This window comes from Euprymna scolopes, chromosome 13 (assembly GCF_053919585.1).
Source record: "Euprymna scolopes isolate OS-2025 chromosome 13, ASM5391958v1, whole genome shotgun sequence".
NCBI lineage: Eukaryota > Metazoa > Mollusca > Cephalopoda > Sepiida > Sepiolidae > Euprymna > Euprymna scolopes.
In genome coordinates this window covers 48,276,805-48,300,138 of record NC_136494.1, presented here as the reverse complement: position 1 = coordinate 48,300,138, position 23,334 = coordinate 48,276,805, and the positions used below count along the sequence as shown (strand labels likewise).

The following is a 23,334-nucleotide window of genomic DNA, read 5'->3' as shown; positions in this document are numbered from 1 at the left end:
CGCCATACTGACACCGCATAGCCACCCAACAGGGACCCAATTTTTCAACTTACAAGCCGCCAACAGTACAAAAATACCCACTTTTGGCGAAAAAACTTTAAATTTAAACCTTGGAATGTGAAGGAATTTTTTATGGAATTTCACCATAGCCAGCGTGACCACTCCAATTTTAGGGGCGGACTTTTTAGCCCATTTCAACCTGTCTGTCGACATGATTCATCACACATTGACAGACAACGAAACGAAGATTTCGGTGAGAGGAACTACCTCGAAATTTTTAACCACCGGAATCAGCACCGCCCTACCCGAAGATTTACATGTCTGCCGGTTACTCCAAAAATTTCCTCCACTTTCCCAGCTGTTTAAAAACACGAACCCCATCAAACACAGCGCTATATTAAGACAACAGGACCGCCCGTCTATTCAACCCCCAGACGCTTAAAACCAGATAAATACAAATTGGCAAAATCCGAGTTTCAAAACCTACTCCACATGGGAATAATACGGCCCTCGAAAAGTGCTTGGTCATCACCACTCCACATGATACAGAAAGCTGACAACACCACATCGCGACCGTGCGGAGATTTTAGATGCTTAAACACAAAAATTGTTCCAGATAGATATCCTATTCCCCATATCCATGACTTCGCCAATGGGCTCCAAGGCGCCACAATTTTCTCCAAACTGGACCATGTTAAGGCATATTTTCAAATTCCAATCGTGGAAGAAGACATTCATAAAACCGCACTAACCACACCATTTGGCCTTTACGAGTTCCTAAGGATGCCTTTCGGGCTGAGAAACGCCTGTCAAACTTTCCAGCGTTTGATTGACAAAGTTTTCAGAGGTCTGCCGTTCATATTCGCTTATGTGGACGACGTTTTAATCGCCAGCAGAAACCTCGAAGAACACCGGCTACACCTGGAACAAACTTTTGAAAGACTGTCACATTTCGGTCTTAAACTAAACACTGATAAATGTGTTTTTGGCCACCAGGAAGTTCAATTTCTCGGTCATTTAATTGGCAAGGATGGAATCTCCCCTTTGCCTGAAAAAGTAAGTGCTATTTCGAATTTCCCTCTACCGACATCTGTCAGACAAATACGCCGCTTTGTAAGCATAATTACCTATTACCAACGTTTTTTGCCTAACTGTTCCACATTACTCGCACTTTTAACGGACTTGTTAAAAAACCGAACCAAAAACCAACAGTTAGTTTTGGAAGGACCTGCACTACAGGCCTTCAAACAATCGAAAACTGCTTTGGCAAACTTCACCAAACTCACTTATATCCAAGATAGTAATACAACGGAGCTTACGCTTACGACGGACGCATCGGAAATAGCAGTAGGAGCTGTCATTCACCAAATTTCTGACAACAAAATGACCCCTATTTCATTCTTCTCTGCCAAGTTAAACAAAGCGCAGATTAAATATGGGACTTTCTTGAGAGAGTTACTTGCAATTTACCTTGCAATTAACCACTTGAAACATCTCCTCGAAGGCAGAAAATTTTCCATTTATACAGATCATAAACCTCTAACATTTGCTCTAAACACACATGTCGACAAATATGGTCAACGAGAAATTCGACACCTGGACTTTATAGCCCAATATTCTACCGATATACAGTACGTAAAAGGACAGGAAAACGTTGTAGCTGACGCTTTATCTCGTGCAACAATTGCTTCTGTAAATTCCACTCCACTAAGTATGGAATTAATAGCATAAGAGCAATTAACCGATACCACGCTACCAGCTATAATGGACAAAACTTCACTGAAGCTGAAAGAAATGCCGATACCATTCAGAACAACAACTTTCTATTGCGATGTTTCACAAAAACACCCTCGCCCTTATATTTCACCCAGCCTCAGACGACAAGTTTTCCAGCACTTCCACAATTTGTCCCACCCAAGAAAACGTGCCACCGTGAAATTAATAGCGGAACGTTTTGTTTGACCAAATATGAATACGGACATCCGTAGTTGGACCAAAACTTGTATTCCTTGCCAAAAAAACAAAGTTCACAGACACATAAAATCACCTTCAGGAACTTTCAGTTTACCAGACGCTAGGTTTACTCATGTGCATATCGACTTGGTTGGACCCTTGCCCACTTCAAAAGGACATACCCACATCCTTACTATAGTCGATAGATTCAGCAGATGGCCGACAGCAATACCAGTGAAAGACATATCAGCCGCAACAATAGCCAGAGCGATTTTACAAGATTGGATAGCGATTTTCGGAGTGCCTTCCGTAATCACAACGGACAGGGGCTCACAGTTCCAATCAACTCTTTTCGCTGAATTCAACCATTTGTTGGGAACAAAGCACATTAAGACTACTGCCTATCATCCTTGCGCAAACGGTATGGTGGAACGATTGCATAGACAATTAAAAGCATCTTTGGCTATGACCGAAAACAAATCGGACTGGTCAGACAATTTGCCACTCATTCTCTTAGCAATTCGCAACACTGTGAAGGAAGATTTGCAGAGCACACCTGCAGAATTAGTTTTCGGATCAACACTAATTTTACCAGGACAATTCTGCGAAAACAATACAGACATTTCCCCAACGACAACTTTTGTGACGGACTTAAAACTAGTGTTGGGACGATTCCTAATTTTTATACGATTCCGATTCCAGGAAAATATTGATTAACGATTCCGATACCAAGTACGATTTCGATTCCGATTCCTAGGGAATTATTGTTTTGAAATATACCAGGTAGTTTTATGCTTATGGTCGGTAGTTCCCAAATATGTTCCCTAATTTTGGAAGAGATATTTTATGTCTACACCGTCGTGTTTTGAAAACTTAGCAAAATTTATTTTAGAGAAAATTTATTTTACTTAATTGGAATACAGAAAAAAAACTCAAAGAAAATAGAATTTATCCTTCAGAGAAAAAACAAATAAAATAGAATTTATATAACAGAACAAAAACAAGAAAATTAGAGAATAAATACACACGATTCATTATTTTGGTCCTCATAATTAACAGATTTAATGAATTAAATAAAAAAATATAGCGGAAGAGAAAGAAAATATATACTAATTAAATATAAAAAAGATAAATATTTAATTTAATAATTTATAAATGAATGCGCGTAATGAAAAAAAAACAATATACCATGTGACATAGCGCCGTAGATACAAAATAACCTTTCCAAAGTTAACGACCATACATGAGAAATAACATTAATCGAAAGTTTTTGTGTTTTATACCAAAAAGGTAGGTATAACGAAAAGTTACAATTAAAGGAATTTCAAAAACGATTTTTTGTTTGGTTATTGATAGTTATATTTGTGACGGCAGTTCTTCAGACCTCCATAATTCACAAAGAGTAGTTAACACCTATTATTTTTTCTTACTTTTTCATTGCTTTTACACATTGTTTCTAACGTGAAGAATAAGTTCAGCCAAACTAATTTTGAAATAGGGTATATCAAAGGAACACATATAAAAATGATACCACTATAAAAAACAAATGAAATACTAGATAAAATTGAGCAAACATAATTACCAAAATTACAGAAAAAGATTAAAAAAAAAAAAGGTGAAGTTTGTTGAGTGAAATGAATTATTGAAAGAAAATTAATTGAACTAATAGAAATGTTAAATAAAAAAATGTCACATTTCAATATTTTTTTAATAATTAAATTCTCAGGGTTGTCGAAATTAAAAATTAAGTGATTTTTTTTTATTAGACTTCTTTCGAAGCTTGTTACCTTGAAAAATACATTTAAACCCCTGTTTTTTTTTTTAATAAATTGAAAAATAAACGCAATTAAAATAATTTAATTGATAATTGAAACTTTAAAAACATATTAAACATTGAAAAATTACTTATCTCACAAATTAACGTCCAATAAAGTAGATCCAGTCTTCATACAAGAATTCGGTTATAATAAATATATCTTTCCCAAACTTAAAAATTAAATCTTTTTTTTTTTTTTTTTTTTTGGAGAGAGAGAGTGCTTTAAAATCGCCGGGGAGTGCCGCCTAAAATTTTAAAGAAGTAAATTTTAGGAGTTTAGTGCCTTTCAAAGACGGTTATCATAATTTATTATCATCATTTAATTTCCTTTTTTTCCTCCCCCCCCACACCTTTCCACGTGGTTCAGTAGTTAACCAGTGCTCCTGTTGCTGTCAGTCAGCTATCTTTACCTAAGTTTTAATTTCTAGTTAAAAGAATTTTTCATGAATAGAATCAGCATTTTTTAAAATTATTTTTTTAGTTGTATATATTGTATTTACTCTTTGAAGTTAAGGAGGGTTAAAAAAATTGGTGACACCTAGATGGTGACGTAGGCAAAAAAAAAAAAAAAGACACTGCGATTTCGACCCTCACTAATAAAACTGCTCTGAGTGACTAGTTGGTAATTTTTTGTTCCTTTTCTTTTTTATTTTGCTCCTCCAATTTATTTGGATGCTTCATAGTTTTAACATGTTGGTTGTGGTCATGTTAGATGGTTTTATTCCTCGCGATATTTTAATTTGACAGACTTTGCAAATGGCTTTCAACTCATCATCTTCATCAACTTCAAAAAGTTTCCATGCAAGACTTTTTTTGGACTTTGGCGTTGTGCGTTCTATCCCAACCATTATCAATGGACCAGAGGTCATCTCGTCAGCGTCAGACAGGGCCAAACTATTTGCAAAGAACTTTGCAGCTAATTCTACCCTATGCGACGAAGGCCATCAACTCCCCATATTTCCTCCTACAACACAGAACAAGCTAGGTAACATACAAATATCCGTGCATGAGGTCGCCAAGCTAATCAAGAACCTAGATTCTAGTAAGGCAACTGGCCCTGATGGCATCCCAATTATAGTGTTAAAAAAGCTTCAACCAGAACTTGCTCCCATACTTACGAAACTATTTAAGCGCTGCCTTAAGGAGAAGTGCTTTCCGACCCCCTAGAAGACCTCATCAGTTTCCCCTGTATTTAAGAATTCAGGTGATAAGTCCACTCCCTCTCAATACAGACCAATGTCTCCTGTGTGTTATGAGTAAGTTGCTGGAATCCATATTAAATAGAGAAATAGTCAACCACCTCAGCAGGAATAACCTTCTTAGTGACACACAATATGGTTTCCGCTCTGCAAGATCTACCGCAGATGTGCTGACGGTTATATCTCACAGGATTAGTGAATCTCTTGACAAAGGCTTCCTTTCTAGGGCAATTGCTCTTGACATATATAAGGCCTTCGACAAGGTATGGCATAAGGGTCTACTTCACAAGATTTCCAGCTACAGTATAACTGGAAATGTTTTCTCAATCATTAAATCATTTCTCTCCGATAGGTTCATAAGAGTAGTGGTAGATGGACAAAAATCGGAGGCCTGCAATATAAATGCTGGAGTCCCTCAGGGGTCAATCTTGGGCCCAACTCTCTTCCTGATCTACACCAATGACCCCCCTAAACACATACTTAAATCATTCGTTGACATCTATGCTGATGACACGACCATCTATAGCAACACATCAAAGGCTGTAAATGACAAAGTTCTCTCGGATTCTCTCTCCTCTGATCTCGAGTGCGTGGTTCAGTGGGGGAAGATGTGGCTGGTTACCTTTAATGCATCCAAAACCAAACTCCTATCCTTACATCATCAACGCTGATCCCCAGATGGCATCAATTGTGATGGATGGCTCTCGTCTGGGTGAGGCCCCGTGTTTTGACAAGCTTCTGGGTTTGACCTTTACTCCTGATCTGAAATGGAACACGTACATCAAGTCTGTTGCCAAGGTCGCTGGAAAGGTGGTGGGATCCTTCTACCGCTCTAGAAGCTATCTCACTACTGATGCAATTCTCTATCTATATAAAAGCCAAGTACGTCCAAGTATGGAATACTGTTGCCATATCTGGGCAGGAGCTGCCAAAAACAGCCTATCCTGCCTTGACAGAGTACAAAATAGACTTCGTGGTTTAGTGGGGGATGCTCTTTTCTCTACCCTGCAACCTCGCTCCCACAGAAGAGACGTTGCGAGCCTATTCTTGTTTTATCATTATTTTCATGGCAGGTGCTCGTCTGAACTCCAATCCCTGGTCCCCCCTCGCCAATCTTTCACGAAAAACACCCGTCTAGCTGAATCCACTGTGAAAAATTTCCCCCACTCTATATCTGTGCCTAAATCAAAATGCGGATTCCATGAACAAAGCTTCTTTCTTAGAACTACACGCCTGTGGAACTCTGTTCCGTCTGCCTGCTTCCCTCCAGACTACAACTTGGATGTCTTCAAGTCCAATGTTAACAAATTCCTAATGAACCGCCCCCCTAATTAAACACTTCATCAAATCTCCACACTAACGTAATGTACTTGCAATAACCCTTATCCCTGAGTGGCTTCCGGGCCTTGATAAGTGGTGATCACTGTGTAAAAAAAAAAAAAAAAAAAAAATATCCGCTAAAAAAGACAAAAAGAAAAAAATATAAAGGGATGGGGCGGTAAATTGTACCAACCGGTAGTTAACAAAAAAAACTTATAGAATTTAATTTTTGAAACCAATGTATAAAAGTTTACATAATGAAATGCAAATATGCATTTTCTTTTGAATTTTTTTTTTGGTTGACTGTGTTCAATTCACACATGGTTGATGCGGTTCAATATTGCTAAACTATAAGTCTTGAGTAAAATTCTATTTATAAATACTTTTTAAAATGAAATTATTTAATTAATCGTAAATATTATTTAGACATAAAAATTAATTGATTACAAAACCTTTTAAAAATATATATATTAATTTCTTTTTCGTTCGGCAAAAAACTGCGCAAAACACTTTTAATTTTCAATTTAAAATTCTAGAAAAAAGATTATATTATTCTGCTTTTAATATAATCAAATTCAGGGTTTTATCTTTCTGGAGAAAAAAATTTTAAAAAATGGATTTTATTTCAATGAAATTAAAAAAAAAAAACTTGACTGAATTGAATTAATTACCCTTGAATTAACGAAGGGGTTATGTAATAACTTTAGGTTTGGAAGAGATAGGTATGGGGTCGATTTTTTTGAAACTTCAAAAGAAGCAGACTACTGTCAAAACTTTGCGAAATAATACAACGTGATCAATTTCATTTTAGAGATATTTCTTTCAAAAGCCTTCTTTTAAAAAAAGAAAAAAAGTATATTGTTCTATTAAACCGTTTACTGTTTAAATAAATTGACTTTGCTCGTTTTATTGTAAGAAAATATTAGTTGAAAAAGCATTTTCATTCACTATTAGAAGATTTGTCAGTAAAAAAAAAAACAATCGCCAAAAAGATAAGCGTTTTTTTTATTTTTACTCGCAATGTAGAGCCCTGCATACTTCTTTTCAAGTTAACTCTTTTGTAGTTTTGATTACAATAGATCTGAATGAATGAACCTTGTAAGGGAGGGGCACTAAGCATTGCCCTGTTAATAATGAATTTCTTTGGTTTCTTTTTATAACATGCTACATTTCTCTCTTGCCGTTAGAAATATCAGGAAATTTTTTTCTTTTTTTCAACATCAGACTAAAAGAATCGTAATGAAGGAATCGGAAAATTAAGATATTTTATAACGATGCGATTCCGATTCCGATACCTCCCAAAATACACGATTCTTACGATTAACGATTCAGATTCAGATTAATCGTCCCACCACTACTTAAAACACAAAATGTCACAATTAAAATTTACTCCAACCAAAAAGCCAGACACAAACATTTTCATTCCAAGCAATATTTACACATGTAAATACGTTTTTATCAGGAACGATGCAGTAAAAAAACCACTATGTCCAAATTATTCCAGACCTTATTTAGTTCTCGATAGGAGTAAAAAGTATTTTACGATATTAAAAAGAGAAAAAAAAAAGACACTATGGCAATAGACAGACTTTAACCTGCATTCAAAGACGAACAATTACACATTTCTCCTACTCCAATACAAGAACATACACACTCAGAAACGGACAAAGAAATTACAAAAAACAACACACCACAAACAACAACAAACACTGGTCGAAAAGTTCATTGGCCAAAACATTTCAAACAATATATAACTTATTAAAAAAAAAAAAAAAAAAATATACGTAAAAAACAAAAACAAAATACGTTTCTCTCGTATATATATATATATTTTTTTTTCTCCCCGGGGGAGTCTTGTTCAAACATGTTTTCCCATACATATACACACCCACACGTACGCGCGCATATACACATCCTCATACACACACTCACATTCATGCGCATACACACACACACACACGCTAACATGCACACATACACACACACTGAGCTGTAACGTCACTTCCTTTAAAGTGAAAGCCAGACATGCGCACCCATAACACTAACTCCAGTATAAAAGTCAACAAAACCTGTCAACTTCACTTTTTTTCGTCTGGACCAGCGTTCGAGCTGCTTAGTCGACGAACCAACCGCGTGCTCTAACGTCACTCTATTTCCCCTTCGCCTTTGGTCCATCAAAACAGGCATGTGCGCGACGCTCTACTGAGCTTAACCCTCTCTTTCTACAGGCCGGCTTGCCACTTTGCGTTTCTCTATTGCATTCCCCCTTTCCTTCCACGCGCGTAGTTGTCATCGGCTGAATGAACACGTGTACACAGAAGACTTTCATTTCTTAACAGAAAATAAACAACATTTTTATTTTATTCCAGCATTTGAGTTCTTTGTTTCCTTCATTCAATTCGTTTCATTATTTTTTCTTGTAGCGAGTTAGGGTATTTTATATCCTGGTCCACAACAAATTTAAACTCGCCAAAAAAGGGCTGACAACAATAAGATTTAGAAATTTGTTATACAAAAAGTCACAAGTCATTTTTTTCAAGCATTGAAAAACTTTCAACTTAAAAGACAAACAAGTAAGATATTTTATAGGAAGCGGTCTTACTACAATTCCTTTCCTTATTGATTTTCTCTCAGAATTATTTCATAAGCTTCTGCTATGGTAGATATATCAGGAACACTCCAAATCCTACCATCACTTGAAACTGGCATTACCTCAAAACCCCATCTGTAAACAAATGCTGACTGTGCCTGTGCAATGTCATCTGACAAAGGCCATCAAAAAAAAATCTTTTCTACATTTGGTTTACACTAAAAATTTTATTACAGCGCTGGATGCAGATATAACCTCAATGACTTGGCCAATATAAAAGTTGGTGTCATAGTAGACAGCAACCCATTGTCCTTGATGCTCATAACTAAAGATATCCTGAGATGGTTCTTCATCACAACTGCAGGAGTTATCTAAATGTTCAACAGATTCACTAAGGGACTTTTTTTGTTGCTTTAGAGGTGGAAATAAATTAACTGGATTTCTTCTCAAGTAGTCAGAAAAAGCAGCTTCCAGTTGAACTTTATTTCCACTGGTGTTGATTTTGACACCTGACACAACCTTGAGATATCTCAGTTCAAGCTTATCAAAAACACCTGCTAGAACATATAGATTTTGGGGGTACTTCTACAGGTTATCACCAAAAATGGAGACATGATTTTTTTTTCGCGCACCTGTCATTAAAATCCGAGGGAGAAATCAGTATTTTAAACTATGACCGAAGTGTAAAATAAATAACAAAAAAATTAAACTAGATAGTGATTTTTGATTTCATTTAAATTAATTTGTTGTTGACCCTTTAAAGTTGCTTTAATTAAAAAAAATGTTTCATTAAAATTATTTATTTGTTTAAAAAAAACAAACTATTTCATAAAAATCCAATGTTGGTTTCATTACAAAATTGTTTTATTAAAATGATATTTTCTTACACAAACTTTTCAATAAATGTTTTTACAATTATATTTTAATAAATTTTTATACAGTTTTGGTTTTCAAATCACGATCGCCCAGTTTAGACAATTATGAATATGTCATTTTCATTTTATGTTTTTAATAATTTTTTCATTTTCTGTTTTTAATAATAAAAAAATATATATATATGTTTCATGAAAACTTTCCCATTTTCAGTAATTGCATCGAAACATTTTCAATTAAATAATTACAGATATATGTTCTCTTTCACTTTCTTTATTTACTTTTTTTCCATAGTTCTTTCCGGAAGTAATTAATATCAAGTTTAATTTTTTTGTTATTTATTTCTAACCTCGGTCATAATTTAAAATACTGATTTCTCCCTCAGATTTTAATGACAGCCGCGAGAAAAAAGAAATGGCGTCTCCATTTTCAGCGATAAACTGTAGAAGTACCGTCTCGGGAAATATTAAATAAACAAAAAAACAAAAATGATTTTTACAGTGAAATTAATTTTTTCATTTACGTGCCACATGCACATAACTTAATTATATTTTCTGTTATTTTTTAAGTAATGTACAGTGTAATTAAAAAATAATTTAACAAAATCTTTAAATTTATCAAAAGCGCGCAATAAACAAAAAATACACATTTTTACGTGAAATTAATTTTTTTATTTACACATGACTTGTTGCACGTAACTTAAACCTTAGCTATATTTTGTTAATTTTTTTTTAAGTAATGTAATTGTGCAGTCTAATAAAAAAATAATAATTTAAGAAAATGTTAGACATATCAAAAACGCCCGACAGAACATAAGAGAATTAAATAAGTAAACAAAAAATTGAGGCACATTTTTTAAAATTAAAAAATATTTCCGTCAGTTGCACGCAACTAACAATATTTTTTTGGTTTAAAATGTACCCAATTTAATTTTTAAAAGATAATTTAACAATGCTGAAGTTTATCCAACCAAAAAAAAGATAAAGCAAAGAATATTTGAAAGTTTGAAAGAAGATATTGAAAATAAACAACTGACATTATTTTTTAAATTGTAAATTTTCATTTCTTTTATTGATGCACAATTTTAAACAATAACTTCCTATAACTTTTAAATAAACAAAAACAAACTCACTTAAGCACTTCCATAGTGAAACAAGTTGTTTGTTTACGTTTTCATGCAGTCGTGAGGCTCGGTCATGCTAACAGTTGATTTTCGTGATGATACTTCTTACTTCGATCACTTGGCATTAAGTTGTAAATCTCGATGTGTAGGTACACTCACTTTTATTAGTGGCGCTCCTTGATTTATGAGCATAATAATATGACACAAACAGATTATTAAAGAGGGGATATTTCTCTACAAAACGGTGCGATTTTTCGAAATTTTTTCAATTATATTTCTTTCACTGAAGTTTTCAAAACTTATGTAAAATCATCGAGTAGTTTCATCTTTATATTAGAAATAAGATACTTCCACAGTATTCTACCCAAGGAATAAGGTACTTGTGCAGTATAATACTCACATGAAAAAACAAAGAATATCTTACCTGTGACATACATAAGTTATTAAAACTGTAAATCCCATTAAATAGTCGAGTACAAAACATTTAGCACAACAGAAAATTTCATAAAATTATTGAGTTCTTTCATTTATAAATTAGAAAAAGGTACTTGTGCAGTAGCTTACACAAGAAATAAGGTACTTGTGCAGTATAGTACACATGTGAAACACAAAGGAAATTTTACTTGTGACGTACATAAAAGTAATCAAAATCGAAAATCATGTAATACATTCGAGTAGTATGACATTTATATAAGAAATAAGGTGCTTCGTTACTATAGCACTCTGATGTAAAAACAAACAAACTCTCACCTGTGACACATGGAAAAGTTAGCACAACAGAAAATTATGTAAAATTATAGCGTAGTTTCATCTATATTATTTTTAATTGGAATTCATTATTGAGATGAGTATTATTTATATTAATTTATTTATTGCGAACTATTATTCTCATCTTTATTAGTTGTTGCTTCACAAACAACAACTAATAAAAGATGAGAATAATAGTCCACAATAAATAAATTAATATAGTTTCATCTATATCTTAGAAATGACGTACTTGTACATTATCCTACCCAAGAAATAAGGTACTTGTGCAGTATAGTACTCACATGAAAAAACAAATAAAATCTAGATTAAAACCAAAAACCATGTAATATATTCAGGTAGTATGACTTTTAAATGAGAAATAAGGTTCTTCTTCACTATAGCACTCTGATGTAAAAACAAAAACTCTTACCTGTGACATACAGAAAAGTTTTCAAAACAGAAAATTATGTAAATTATTTTAAATATGTATTGTGCATTACCCTCCCTAGGCAAGGAAATTTTTTCCATATATATGCTGTAAATTTCCTGTTCTAGGGAACATACAATTATTTCATGCATATAATACTCATCCTAGGATAGGTAACATATTCTTTTGTTCAAGATGGCAAATGATACATAGACATCAACAATTCCTCTATCCTAAGAATAACAGGTACGTTCAAAATTTTTCTTATACGGTCCCGAGCAACGCCGGTGGCCTTGCTAGTCACTAATAAATATTGCTTTTCTTCTCACTAATAGAATCATACCATATTTGTATTAATTTAACATATTATATCTGGTATGCTTTATTTATCTTTTGTCCAAGTCTGAGTATCAATTTAACTTCTTTTGTAAATCGGCTTTCACCAAATATCATTTTTTTTTCTATCACTCAAAATATTTTACTCTACAATGTTATTAAGATTATGGCCTCCTCAAACAGTTTTCTTAGACTCTTTGTCTCTACTATGTCTTCAGTTTGTATTTATGTATTTGTGAAACTGTTTTCATTCATTTTCAATTTGACTTTTTCTGGCGTTCACAATAAATCTTTGTGTAAAATATAGCATGCCTCAAACTTTTGATTGTGGATAGGAGTTTATCTGAGTATCTCAGGTTTACACAAGTTTTTCATCAAATGTTTTTCATCAAAGGAGACTGATACATATACAGCAGTTATAAATATAACATAAACTTACTTTTTTACAAGCAAAATCACCAAACACATTATTATTTAAATTGTTTCATTTCATAAAAGAATGAAAAACATCCAAGACTAACCTGTAACTGTTGGTTGCACAGGAACAGCTGAATTATGTTGAGATTCCAGTTACTTTTTGGGTTTAATTGACCATGTGTATCTACAGACACTTTGATATTGCAAAGGAAACACACCCAAGGATCTTGGACAAGAATCTATGAAAAAATAAGTAGTTAAAAATTATAGTATGGCAATAAGTAAAGATAATTTAAAATTAACAAAATACAGGTTGGATGTCGAAATAGAATAGACAAACTACTGTGTGTACCAAAAGAGAAAATTTATTTTAAATTTTAATTTGTTCAACTGTTGTATCTAAGGTGTAAAATATATAGGCCGTCGGCCCAGAGTGAAAATTCTTAATTTTAATGAGATGTAAAAGGGGTGGGCATGATTTTTGGATATAATATGTATAAAATCATAAGAAACATGGAAAAAAATTTCACAAGCAAGATTATGGTGCATTAATAAATAATTTTAATTTTAATGCACAAAAAAATGCTAACTGTTAAGTTGCCTTCGTACAAAAAAGTAGCCATTCAGAATACTTCTTTTATTTACTCCTTACAATCTACCAATCACAATCATCGTAGTGCGAGTTAAAAATTCAATATGGCTGCCTCCAGTGAAGAAGAAATGTTTGTAAACAAAGACAAAAAAGAGTGCGTTATGTGCATATTTCCAACTAAAACATTGAATGTTAGATCTTTTTCAGTGAAGACATGGACGCGCTTTTTAGAATATGTTAAAAAATGGAAAGGTTTACATGGACCACAAGCAGAAATTGCGAAAAACTTTGACTTAAGCTGTGATTCAACTGAAATACCACCTCGTGTTGGGTTTCACCAAACTTGTTATGCACGTTTCACGGATTATCAGAAAATTGAAAGAATTCAGAAAAAACTAGAAAAGAATACTGATAACGTTTTCGAAGGTAAGTTTAAGCTTTTAATAATTTTTATTTTTATTGATACGTATTTGGAAAGAGACAATTTTTCTTATACTCCCTCTATTCACTTAGGCAAGTACGTGTGAACTGAACAGCATGAAAAATTTTATGGTAGGAAAAAATGGATTTAGAGTAACATTTCGTATATAAATTTAATGGAAAATCATCCTCCATTTCCTGGAGACTATTGTTAATTTTTTTTTACCATTAACCCTAAGTCTGAGTGCCAAGATTGTAATTTACCCCCTCCTCTCCCAATAAAAAAACGCACAGAATTTATCTTCACTAGAAAAAAGGTCAACACCTCTAAATTCTAAAATATATTTATTCAATTTAATTGATTTTTAATTTTTTTTTCTTTTTTTTTTTTTTTGTAAACTTCTAAGTTGTACAATCTTTTTTCTTCTCGGGGGAGGGAGCGATTTAAATGAGGGTGTTAATCTACATTAATATCTTTTCAAACAATTGAATATGTACATAAAAGTTGGCATCTGTTTTAGAAAATTTCACTTGTAAAGAAAACAAAAAAAAAACTAGAGTTTATTTCTATTTACTTGCCTCCCCCACGAGAACATAGATACAAAACAGGGTCTTATTGTGGGTAAAATTTAGTTCACCAAAAATGTATTCTGATTGGAACAAAAATTACAATTGCCTCAGTTTAGAAAGATTTCTCCTTCACAAATCTGAAACAAAAGATAACCTGTATTATCAGAATAAAGGGTACACTTTGCTCTTAGCCAAATGCTGTTACTATTTAACAGTTTTCATAATTTCAATAATTTTAGCTATTGGTTTTAATCTGGAAATGTTTCATTTCTTTTATGATTCTAAATATAGATACAACTGTCTATGGTACCATTTCTTGATTCTAGCACTTCCACAATCAGTCACTTGACAATCTATTCCATTAACCTTTATCCTCGTGTGGCTTTTAGCCTTGATAAGTGGTAACTCACTAGTAAAATAAAGTGCATTGCATATTGAATTTACCTACCAATTCCAATGATAAATATATTGCATGATTTTGTAAACATCCCTTGGTCCGATTAATAAGGAGTCACCAGACGATTTAATTGTAGAATGTAAATTAATAACATACAATTTTTTCACAGAAGTTTTATCAGCACTATACAAAAAAAATCTTAAATTTTTAATGAAATGTTTTGGATTTATGAAATAATGATTGGATATTTTTAATTTGAACTTTTCCATATACTTTGTTATTTCAAATGCATATTAAACTCCTAAATATATTTATTTTTACAGGGTCCCCATCTCAAGAAAACATTGATGCGACTACTGCCGAAAATGATGATCCACCAGCTAAAAAAAGACGGGTTCTTCGTTCCAATTTTGATCGACCATCTTTGCCAGCTAGATCAGAGCATATTTTACCAGATGTTTGCATACTATGCCAAAAAGTAAAAACTATAGTGTGCAAAGGATCTGGCAAAAGAAACAGGGAAAAACTTGTCAGATGTTCGACAATAGAAGCTGCTAATTTAAAACGAGCAGCAGAAGAAAATGAAAATGAATCACTCCTCATGCAAATAAGGAATAAAGATTGTGTAGCAATCGAAGTGAAATATCATAACTCATGTTACCGTGACTTCACTCGATATTTAACCAAACCAACCAAAACCGAACACTCTGAGCAAACTTCATATGCTAAAGCATTTGAGGTCTTTGCGAAATTAGTCCAAACAAGGATTATCGAAAACAAGGAAATCATGAGACTTAAAAAATTGAAAGATTTGTTTGTCAAACAGATTAAAGAAACACATGGAGTTGATGCGCATTTATATAAAACAGGATATTTAAAACAAAGATTAATGAAAAAATTTCCTCAATTATGCTTCATCACTCCTAAAATGAGATCACAAGGTGACATCGTGTATGTAAATGACATTACAGTGTCTTCTCTTGTAGAGGAAAAAACAGTACTCCATGAGGAAACACATACCACAACTCCAAGTGAAACAGAGTCGTCAGAAAATGACACAAACCAACAAACAAGTCATGTACGCTCAGATCCAAATCCTCTTTCTAACTTGTACATAACAGCTATGGATCTGAGAAATATTATTCAACAAGTAAAACCTCCTTCGTTATGGCCGCCAACAGCAGAAACATTAAATTTGCAGGAGGCTGAAAAGATGGTGCCCCATATTTTATTTAACTTTCTTGCATGGATAGTTGGGGCATCTGAAGATTTGTGCACAGAAAAAATAATGGACATATCTGCATCCGTCTATAGAAAGATTTTGTCTATTTCACAAGACATTATATTTTTGTCTTCTAACGGACGTACATTAATGCCAAAACATTTATCACTTGGTATGGCTGTACGCCATCTGTCTGGATCTGCCCAAGTGATTGGTTTATTGAATGGTTTGGGACATTGTGTTTCTCATTCGGTGGTTTTAAATCATGATACAGCACTAGCTGAACTTGAAATCAATCGTGGAGAAAATTCTATTCCATCCACCATCCAGGCAGGTATTCCAACAACTTTGGTCTGGGACAATAATGATTTTGGTGAGGAAACTTTATCTGGACATGGAACAACACACAACACAACTGGGATAATAATACAAAATATGTTAGTCGAACCGTGTGCATCTAAGATTGCAGTAGAAGGACTCAAAAGAACACGGAAAAGAACATTGGAACCACCAGAAGTAAATTTGGCTACATACACCGGTGGAAGAAAAGATGGCCCACTACCATTTGCTGAACATGTTTCACTTCATTCAGATCGTGTATTTCTGCAAAATTCTCTAAAACTTGATATAGCGTACTATATCACAAAATTCGGCAGTGAAATTATATTACCATCTTGGACTGGGTTTAACCAACTCCTGTGCAAAAGGGAGATTGCATCAAAATCTACCATAGGTTATTTACCCGTAATTGATGTTAGCCCCACAGAAATGGATACAGTCCTTACAATTCTAAAAAAAAGCATTGACATTGCAGATCAACTCAAGTTAGAGTCTCTTGTTATTGTAATGGATCAAGCAATCTATTCAAAGGCACAATTAATTAGATGGAGAAATCCATATTTCATGAAGAGATTGGTGATTCGACTTGGTGCTTTTCATACAGCAATGTCCTTTCTTGGGTGTTTGGGAAAGCGTTTTCGTGATGCCGGGCTTCAAGATATTCTAATAGAATCAGAAGTTGTTGCTGTAGGCTCAATAAATGGAGTTTTCACAGGTAGACACTATAACAGAGCAGTTAGAGCCCATAAATTAGTGGCCGAAGCAATGCAGCATATGCGTTTGACAACCTATTTAAACAGCATTCCTGAAGAAAAGGCAGAAAAAGTGAAGCATTTAATGACATCCTTGTCACAATCATTCCCAGGACCTCAGTATGAAGAAATTCTGAAGGGAGAACATTTTCAAAGTTTTCTATCATCCTATGAAGAATTTATACAGGTTGGCAACAAAAAGCAAACTTTTGCATTCTGGAGTTCTTATATTGACATTGTAGAAATTCTTTTACTTTTCCTTAGAGGTATTCGAGAGTCAAACTGGGAACTTCACTTGGCAAGTGTTAGACAGATGTTACCTTGGGTGTTTGCATATGACCATGTAAATTATAGCAGATACCTTCCAGTTTACTGGTTGGAGATGTCTAATCTCGCTAATACTCATCCAGTGATATATACACAATGCATTGGAGGAGATTTTGCTGTTCAAAGAAGCTCAAATGCCTTTGCTAAAATTCCTTGTGACCAAACCATCGAACAAACTGCTAATCGTGATTCAAAAACAAAAGGTGGTATGACAGGCTTCAGCACAAACAAGAGAGCCGTCAACAGGTGGATATGGTCCCATCATGCGAGAGGGTCTATTACCCATGAATGTGAAACTATGGCTGGCAAAGGAGAACGAAGTGGAACACGATCAGATCTTTTACACAGTCGGATGAAACATGATAAGCTTGCTATTGGAAAGATAATAGACACAGTAAACAGTATGTTTAATCCATTTGAGTATGAACCAGCTGAGTTGATCCATATTGCATCAGGATTAGTTGCGACACAAGATGTTCAAAATGATCTGCAATTTGCTAAGGCAAGGGGCGAATCAGAATTTGAAAATTTCTGTGGGCAGCGTCTACAAACGGGAGAAGTTGATTTTTTTGCCCCGATGAAAAGAATGAATTTAAAAACATTCTCCAGTATGTCTAAAAAATCAAATCATCATGTCCACGGAAAGGATATCACTTTGGAAGCAGATAGAAATCTCCTAGCAAGATTGGTTGTGATTGGTAGAATCCGGAACATTAATCTTCAAGAATTACTGTCATATTCCTTAGGTCCATTACCATTGTCCCTTGCAAATTCACATGGATCGTTGGTTAAAACTAATAAAGCAAACTTACTTCATGCTTTAGAAAGCCATGCTAACAATCCTATTGTTGAGAACCCTATAGTAGGTGGCATATATATAGTGGATGGTATGTCGCTGATACACCAATTAAATTTGAACAAATTACAAGGAGAGAAAACATTTCTTAATCTTGCTCTTGTTATTTTGAAAAGTTTAGTGAACAGGGCAAAATCGAATCATTCTAAAGAAATTCATTTTGTTACTGATACATACCAGCAGATCTCTATAAAAAATATCGAGAGGGATAAAAGAGCTGCTACTAGCTCTCAGATAAGAATCCATGGTCAGCTCCTTCCTCAGCAATGGAAGAAATTTCTTTCAAATGGAGAGAATAAAAAGTCCTTAATAGAATTCTTGGATGAAACATGGTCTAATGTTTCAACATCAGAGCTTAGAGGAGTGAAGGTATTCTTGGCGCATAACAAGAAATGTCATTCCTTCTCACCTGGAAAAGAGGCAAGTGATATTGTCATCCGGTTAGAAGAGACAAAACTTTGTAGCTCACAAGAAGAAGCTGATACACGGATTTATTTGCATGCTTCTTTTGCAGCCAACACTAGTACGGATGTAATCATTATGAGTCCTGATACCGATGTGTTTGTAATTGGAGTTTCTTTACAAAATCTTATTCCCGCACATTTATACTTCCACACAGGAAGAGGAACAAATTTGCGAACAATAGACATCAAGATGATAAAAGACAACATTGGAGAGTCTGTCAGTCAAGCCTTGATTGGTCTACATTGTTTTACAGGATGTGATAGTGTCAGTTCATTTTACGGAAAGGGCAAAAAGAAAGCACTTAGTTTATTACTGAGAGAGAATGAGTTTTGTTACGCATTCAGTGATCTTGGTAATGAATTTTATGTGAAACCAGACACAGCAAAATCATTGGAAATGTTTGTTTGCAGGTTGTATGGCCAACAAAATGTCACAAGTGTTAATGAAGCCAGATACAACATGTTTAGATTCCAAAGAAAATTGGAAATCACAATGCCTCCAAATCAAGATGCCCTGAGTGAACACATCAAGCGAGCTAACTATCAAGCAGGTACGTTTTATAAATATTTAATTTCCAATTATATGTAAAAATTAAATATATGGAGTTTCATTGTTATTTGCTTATTAGAAAGGATGAAAATTATTCAATATTAATGTTAATTTCTTTCTTTTTTCAGGTGTCTATAAAAGGAGCCTCCATGCAAATCCTGATATACCATCCCCTGATTGTCATGGATGGAAGATAGAAAATGGAGATTTAGTAATCCATTGGATGAATCTTCTTCCTGCTCCAGACAGTTTAATGGATTTAATTAACTGCTCTGCCAAATGTAAAAAAAGTCATTGTAAAGACGTTAACATTTGTACATGTCTCCAAAACAGGGTCCCATGCACAGATATGTGCAAGTGTGCAAGAGATTCTTGTTATAAAATTAGTAAAAACATTGGACATGATGATGATGACACTGATGATGGTGATGACGACGACGATGATGATGAAGTGGCATAAGCAGTGATCAGTTTTAAATAAAAGCATATATGATCTTATTTACTAACATGTTGTTTGTTTAACTTTCATTAAAAATGCCTTTTTGTCCTTTAAATCTGTGTTATTATTCATAGATTCAAAAAAATACTTTTTAATGAAAATTGACAAACATTGTATATTTTACCAAGTTGATGTGTATAAAAAATGACACAAAATCGCAGCTCTACCTCAGGTTTAAACGACCTTGTTACATACAAAATATAGCAATAGATTTGTATGACTAATAATATTGGTAGACTATAGGTGTCTCTACATGAGAAATATCAAAATGTAAATCTATTTCTTTAGTTATCCACAGAAAAGATTGAAGTTGTTTCAAATAAGATGTTTGAAAAAAGCTTTTTTAGAAAAATATTCCCTATTTTGAAGCATAGTAAATATATTAAGTCCAATATTTATGTATTAAATGATGAAGAAATAAATTGGGAATAAAATGTGCTAAACTAGATGTCTGTATTGTTATCGGTTTGTGTGCTACTAAGGTTTAAGCAAGTCATAATGTTCTATTTGATGATTGTCGGCCATCTTTAAATATGGCCGCCGTTTTCATTAATGCGCAACATTTGTGCTTGTGAAAAAAAATATGATGTTCAGGAGTCTATTGGCATTCATTTGACACCATTTTTTCTTCCACCCCCAACCGAGGTCACAGAATCAAAAATCTAGAGGGATTTTGACCTTTGGGCCCATAGCCTAATAATATGGTTGTAAACTTAAAAACTACCAAAGCAGATGCAGATTTTATTATAAATTAGAAAAGCTGTCTGTAATTTCCACAAATTATCTTTATAGCTACTATATATATAGTGGCATATATAAAAGGTACTTTATATGTGTGTGTGTGTGTGCGGGGGTTATTCACTCTGAAACAGCTGCACTGTATTTCATTAAATTTCACATACACACACACACACAGACACACACACAGACACACACACACACTTGATGTGTCTGGGAATGTTCTTAGATAGGATTTGTATTGGAATGCTGAATGTTTCTGATAGGTATCGAAAATCAATAATCGGAAAATCCTATTAAATAAGGAACAGTTTGATTTTTACCAAAGTCAACACCTTATACAGCCTAACATAATAAGTGTATATTAATTTGTTTTACTGCAGACTTTCCTCATCTTTCTTCATCAGGTGATAACCACAACAGGATAGGAACTCCGATTCTCCTAACTGCATTCTCAGCAATTACTGCCATCCATAGTTGTTGTCGTCTCACCAGAGGAATAGTTGGCCAAAACGTTGTGAACCAACATCTCAGAAAGATGAGGATAATAGTCCGCAATAAAATGAATTAATAAATAATACACATCTCAATAATGAAATCTAATTAAAAATATATATCACAAGTGTATTTGAAAAGTTTTATTACTGCACACGCAGAAAGGCTGGGCATATAAAATCAGCAGTTCTTTTATAAAACAGGAGTTCAAAATGAATGTTTCTGTTTAGGGCACAAGTGAACCATGATACTTGTTTTTTTACTTTTAAATTTTAATCCAAACTATTATATACAAATAATTTTATAAAATAAACAGTAGGTTCTCTACAGTGCAGTGTCAACTACAATGGATTATGAATTAAGTCACTGCAGGGAGGCATGTGAAGTTTCCTCCTGAAGCACGAAAATGGGTTCTAAACTAGAGCAGGTAACTGATTTGATTGAAAAATGGGTGCTTTCACCAATTTCAATGTATATAAAAGTATGGTGTGGAACAGTCATTGATCCTCATTCAATCCCAGGCAATGTCGGATCTTCCTGCTAGTGTAAATTATAAATGAAATGCAATAGAACTAAATAACCTGCTTTATATTGTAATTTGAAAGGTTTAAGTTAATTTTACATCAAAATAACGTATGCTCATGGTGAGGTTCAAACTCATAACCTCAGTCTGTAAGTATAGTGCACTAACCGATTCAGCTACTACAGCAATTAGGAAGTGGTAATGCTATTAAGTACATAAATCTAAAACAGATGACAACAACAATGGCTTATTGATGATGATGATTATTGTAATATATAGCGATACGGAGTTATTCCCCCTTCACCAATAACTTTAATCGTGTTGACTTAGCGTGTATTATCTTCCCCTTGTCTATACGCTCATCAGTAGAGAACTATTGTTGCAATATTTTTGTTCTATAATGGGGTATGATCCCACACAGTCGGACGATTCTATTTATAAACGATGCTGCTAAGAACTGACGAATCAAATAAATTCATGTTCTGCTACCAACCAATCAGAAACTAGAATTGCTGCATAAATATTAAACCTTTTCTGGAGCAATTTCACATGTTCTTTTCCCGGGTTTCGACACGGTAAGAATATTTTGTTCTGTGGAACTGTCTACTAAAAACAAGACACCTCCCAGGACTTGTGTGTAACGGGGAACAATCTGAAACTGTTCTGAAAGTCAAAATGGCTTACACTTCTAGAGGTTATGGGCCCAGCGTGCGTCTTTATTTCGATGGATCCAAATCAAAATTCGAATTGTGGCAAGTTAAATTTCTGGGATATCTACGAATCCAAAAGCTACACAAAGTACTACAAACACAACCTGAAAACAGAAACGACCCCGACTTCATTGAAAAGAACGCAACTGTCTTTGCGGAATTAATACAGTGTTTAGATGACCGAAGTCTATCACTGGTAATGAGAGAAGCCCTGGACGACGGCTGCAAAGCATTAAACATATTGAGAGAGCATTATTTATCGAAAGGAAAACCCAAAATTATTTCTTTATACACTGAACTGACCTCTCTACAACGAATGTAAGCCGAAACTATTACTGATTATATTATAAGAGCCGAGACAACTGCAAATTCTTTAAAAATGTCTGGTGAAGTTATAAGTGACAGTCTGTTAATTTCCATGGTCCTTAAGGGATTACCGAGTGATTTCAAGCCATTTACCACTGTGATAACCCAGAAAGAAAAACCCATGACTTTTAGCCAATTCAAGGTAGCACTCAGAAGTTACGAAGAAACTGAAAAAATGTTCACAGAAAAAAACGAATCCACAAATATTATGAAATTTAAAAATACACACATAAAAACACCAAAATCGACTTATACCCATGCCAGGAATAAAAAACGCAACTTTGCAAAAAGCAGGTTTTTTCCTAAGAAAAGTACAAAAATTATTTGCTATAATTGTGGACGACCTAATCACAAGAGTTTCCAATGTAGATACAGGACTAAAAATGGCGACTACATTAAAAATGTAGAGAGCTCTGTTAGCGAACATACATTTTTATTTTCGTGTACATTTGATGCTTCAACAAACAATAATAATTTTCTTGTCGATTGTGAGGCCACGGCACAAAGGAATCTGATTTTATCAATTTTGATCCCAACTTTAAGCCACAAAATAATTTTGTAGAATTAGCTGACGGGAGTCGAGTCAATGATATCGTTTTGAAAAGAGGCAATGCGAAAATCTCGCTAAAGAACAATAAAGGTGAACCGTGTTTCTATATTCTAGAAAACGCTCTTCTAATCCCAAAATTTAAACAAAATATATTTTCTGTACA

At 33.9% G+C, this 23,334-nt stretch overlaps 2 protein-coding genes across 4 annotated transcripts in view; one reads left to right on the top strand and one right to left on the bottom strand.

Moving 5' to 3' along the window:
• Positions 1–23,334, bottom strand: part of LOC145292012 (DNA (cytosine-5)-methyltransferase 3B-like) — a 667,010-nt gene that overhangs the window by 112,450 nt on the left and 531,226 nt on the right. For all 3 annotated transcript variants that reach the window (XM_080138008.1, XM_080138009.1, XM_080138010.1), the window contains one exon: positions 12,906–13,040. In XM_080138008.1, coding sequence (XP_079994134.1) covers positions 12,906–13,040 — 135 coding nt within the window. The remainder of the gene's footprint in view (positions 1–12,905; positions 13,041–23,334) is intronic.
• LOC145292009 (uncharacterized) lies at positions 13,223–20,237 on the top strand. The gene is made up of 3 exons (XM_080137998.1): positions 13,223–13,819; positions 15,104–19,291; positions 19,419–20,237. The coding sequence occupies exons 1-3, from the start codon at positions 13,498–13,500 to the stop codon at positions 19,748–19,750; spliced, it is 4,842 nt and encodes a 1,613-aa protein (XP_079994124.1). The 5' UTR covers positions 13,223–13,497; the 3' UTR covers positions 19,751–20,237.

What these genes read in the sequence shown, in the direction of transcription:
- LOC145292009 (XM_080137998.1), top strand. Translation starts at nt 13,498, where the DNA reads ATGGCTGCCTCCAGTGAAGAAGAAATGTTTGTAAACAAAGACAAAAAA. An exon ending in TACTGATAACGTTTTCGAAG is followed by an intron (nt 13,820 to 15,103) that starts GTAAGTTTAAGC and finishes TTATTTTTACAG; the next exon opens with GGTCCCCATCTCAAGAAAAC. An exon ending in GCGAGCTAACTATCAAGCAG is followed by an intron (nt 19,292 to 19,418) that starts GTACGTTTTATA and finishes TTCTTTTTTCAG; the next exon opens with GTGTCTATAAAAGGAGCCTC.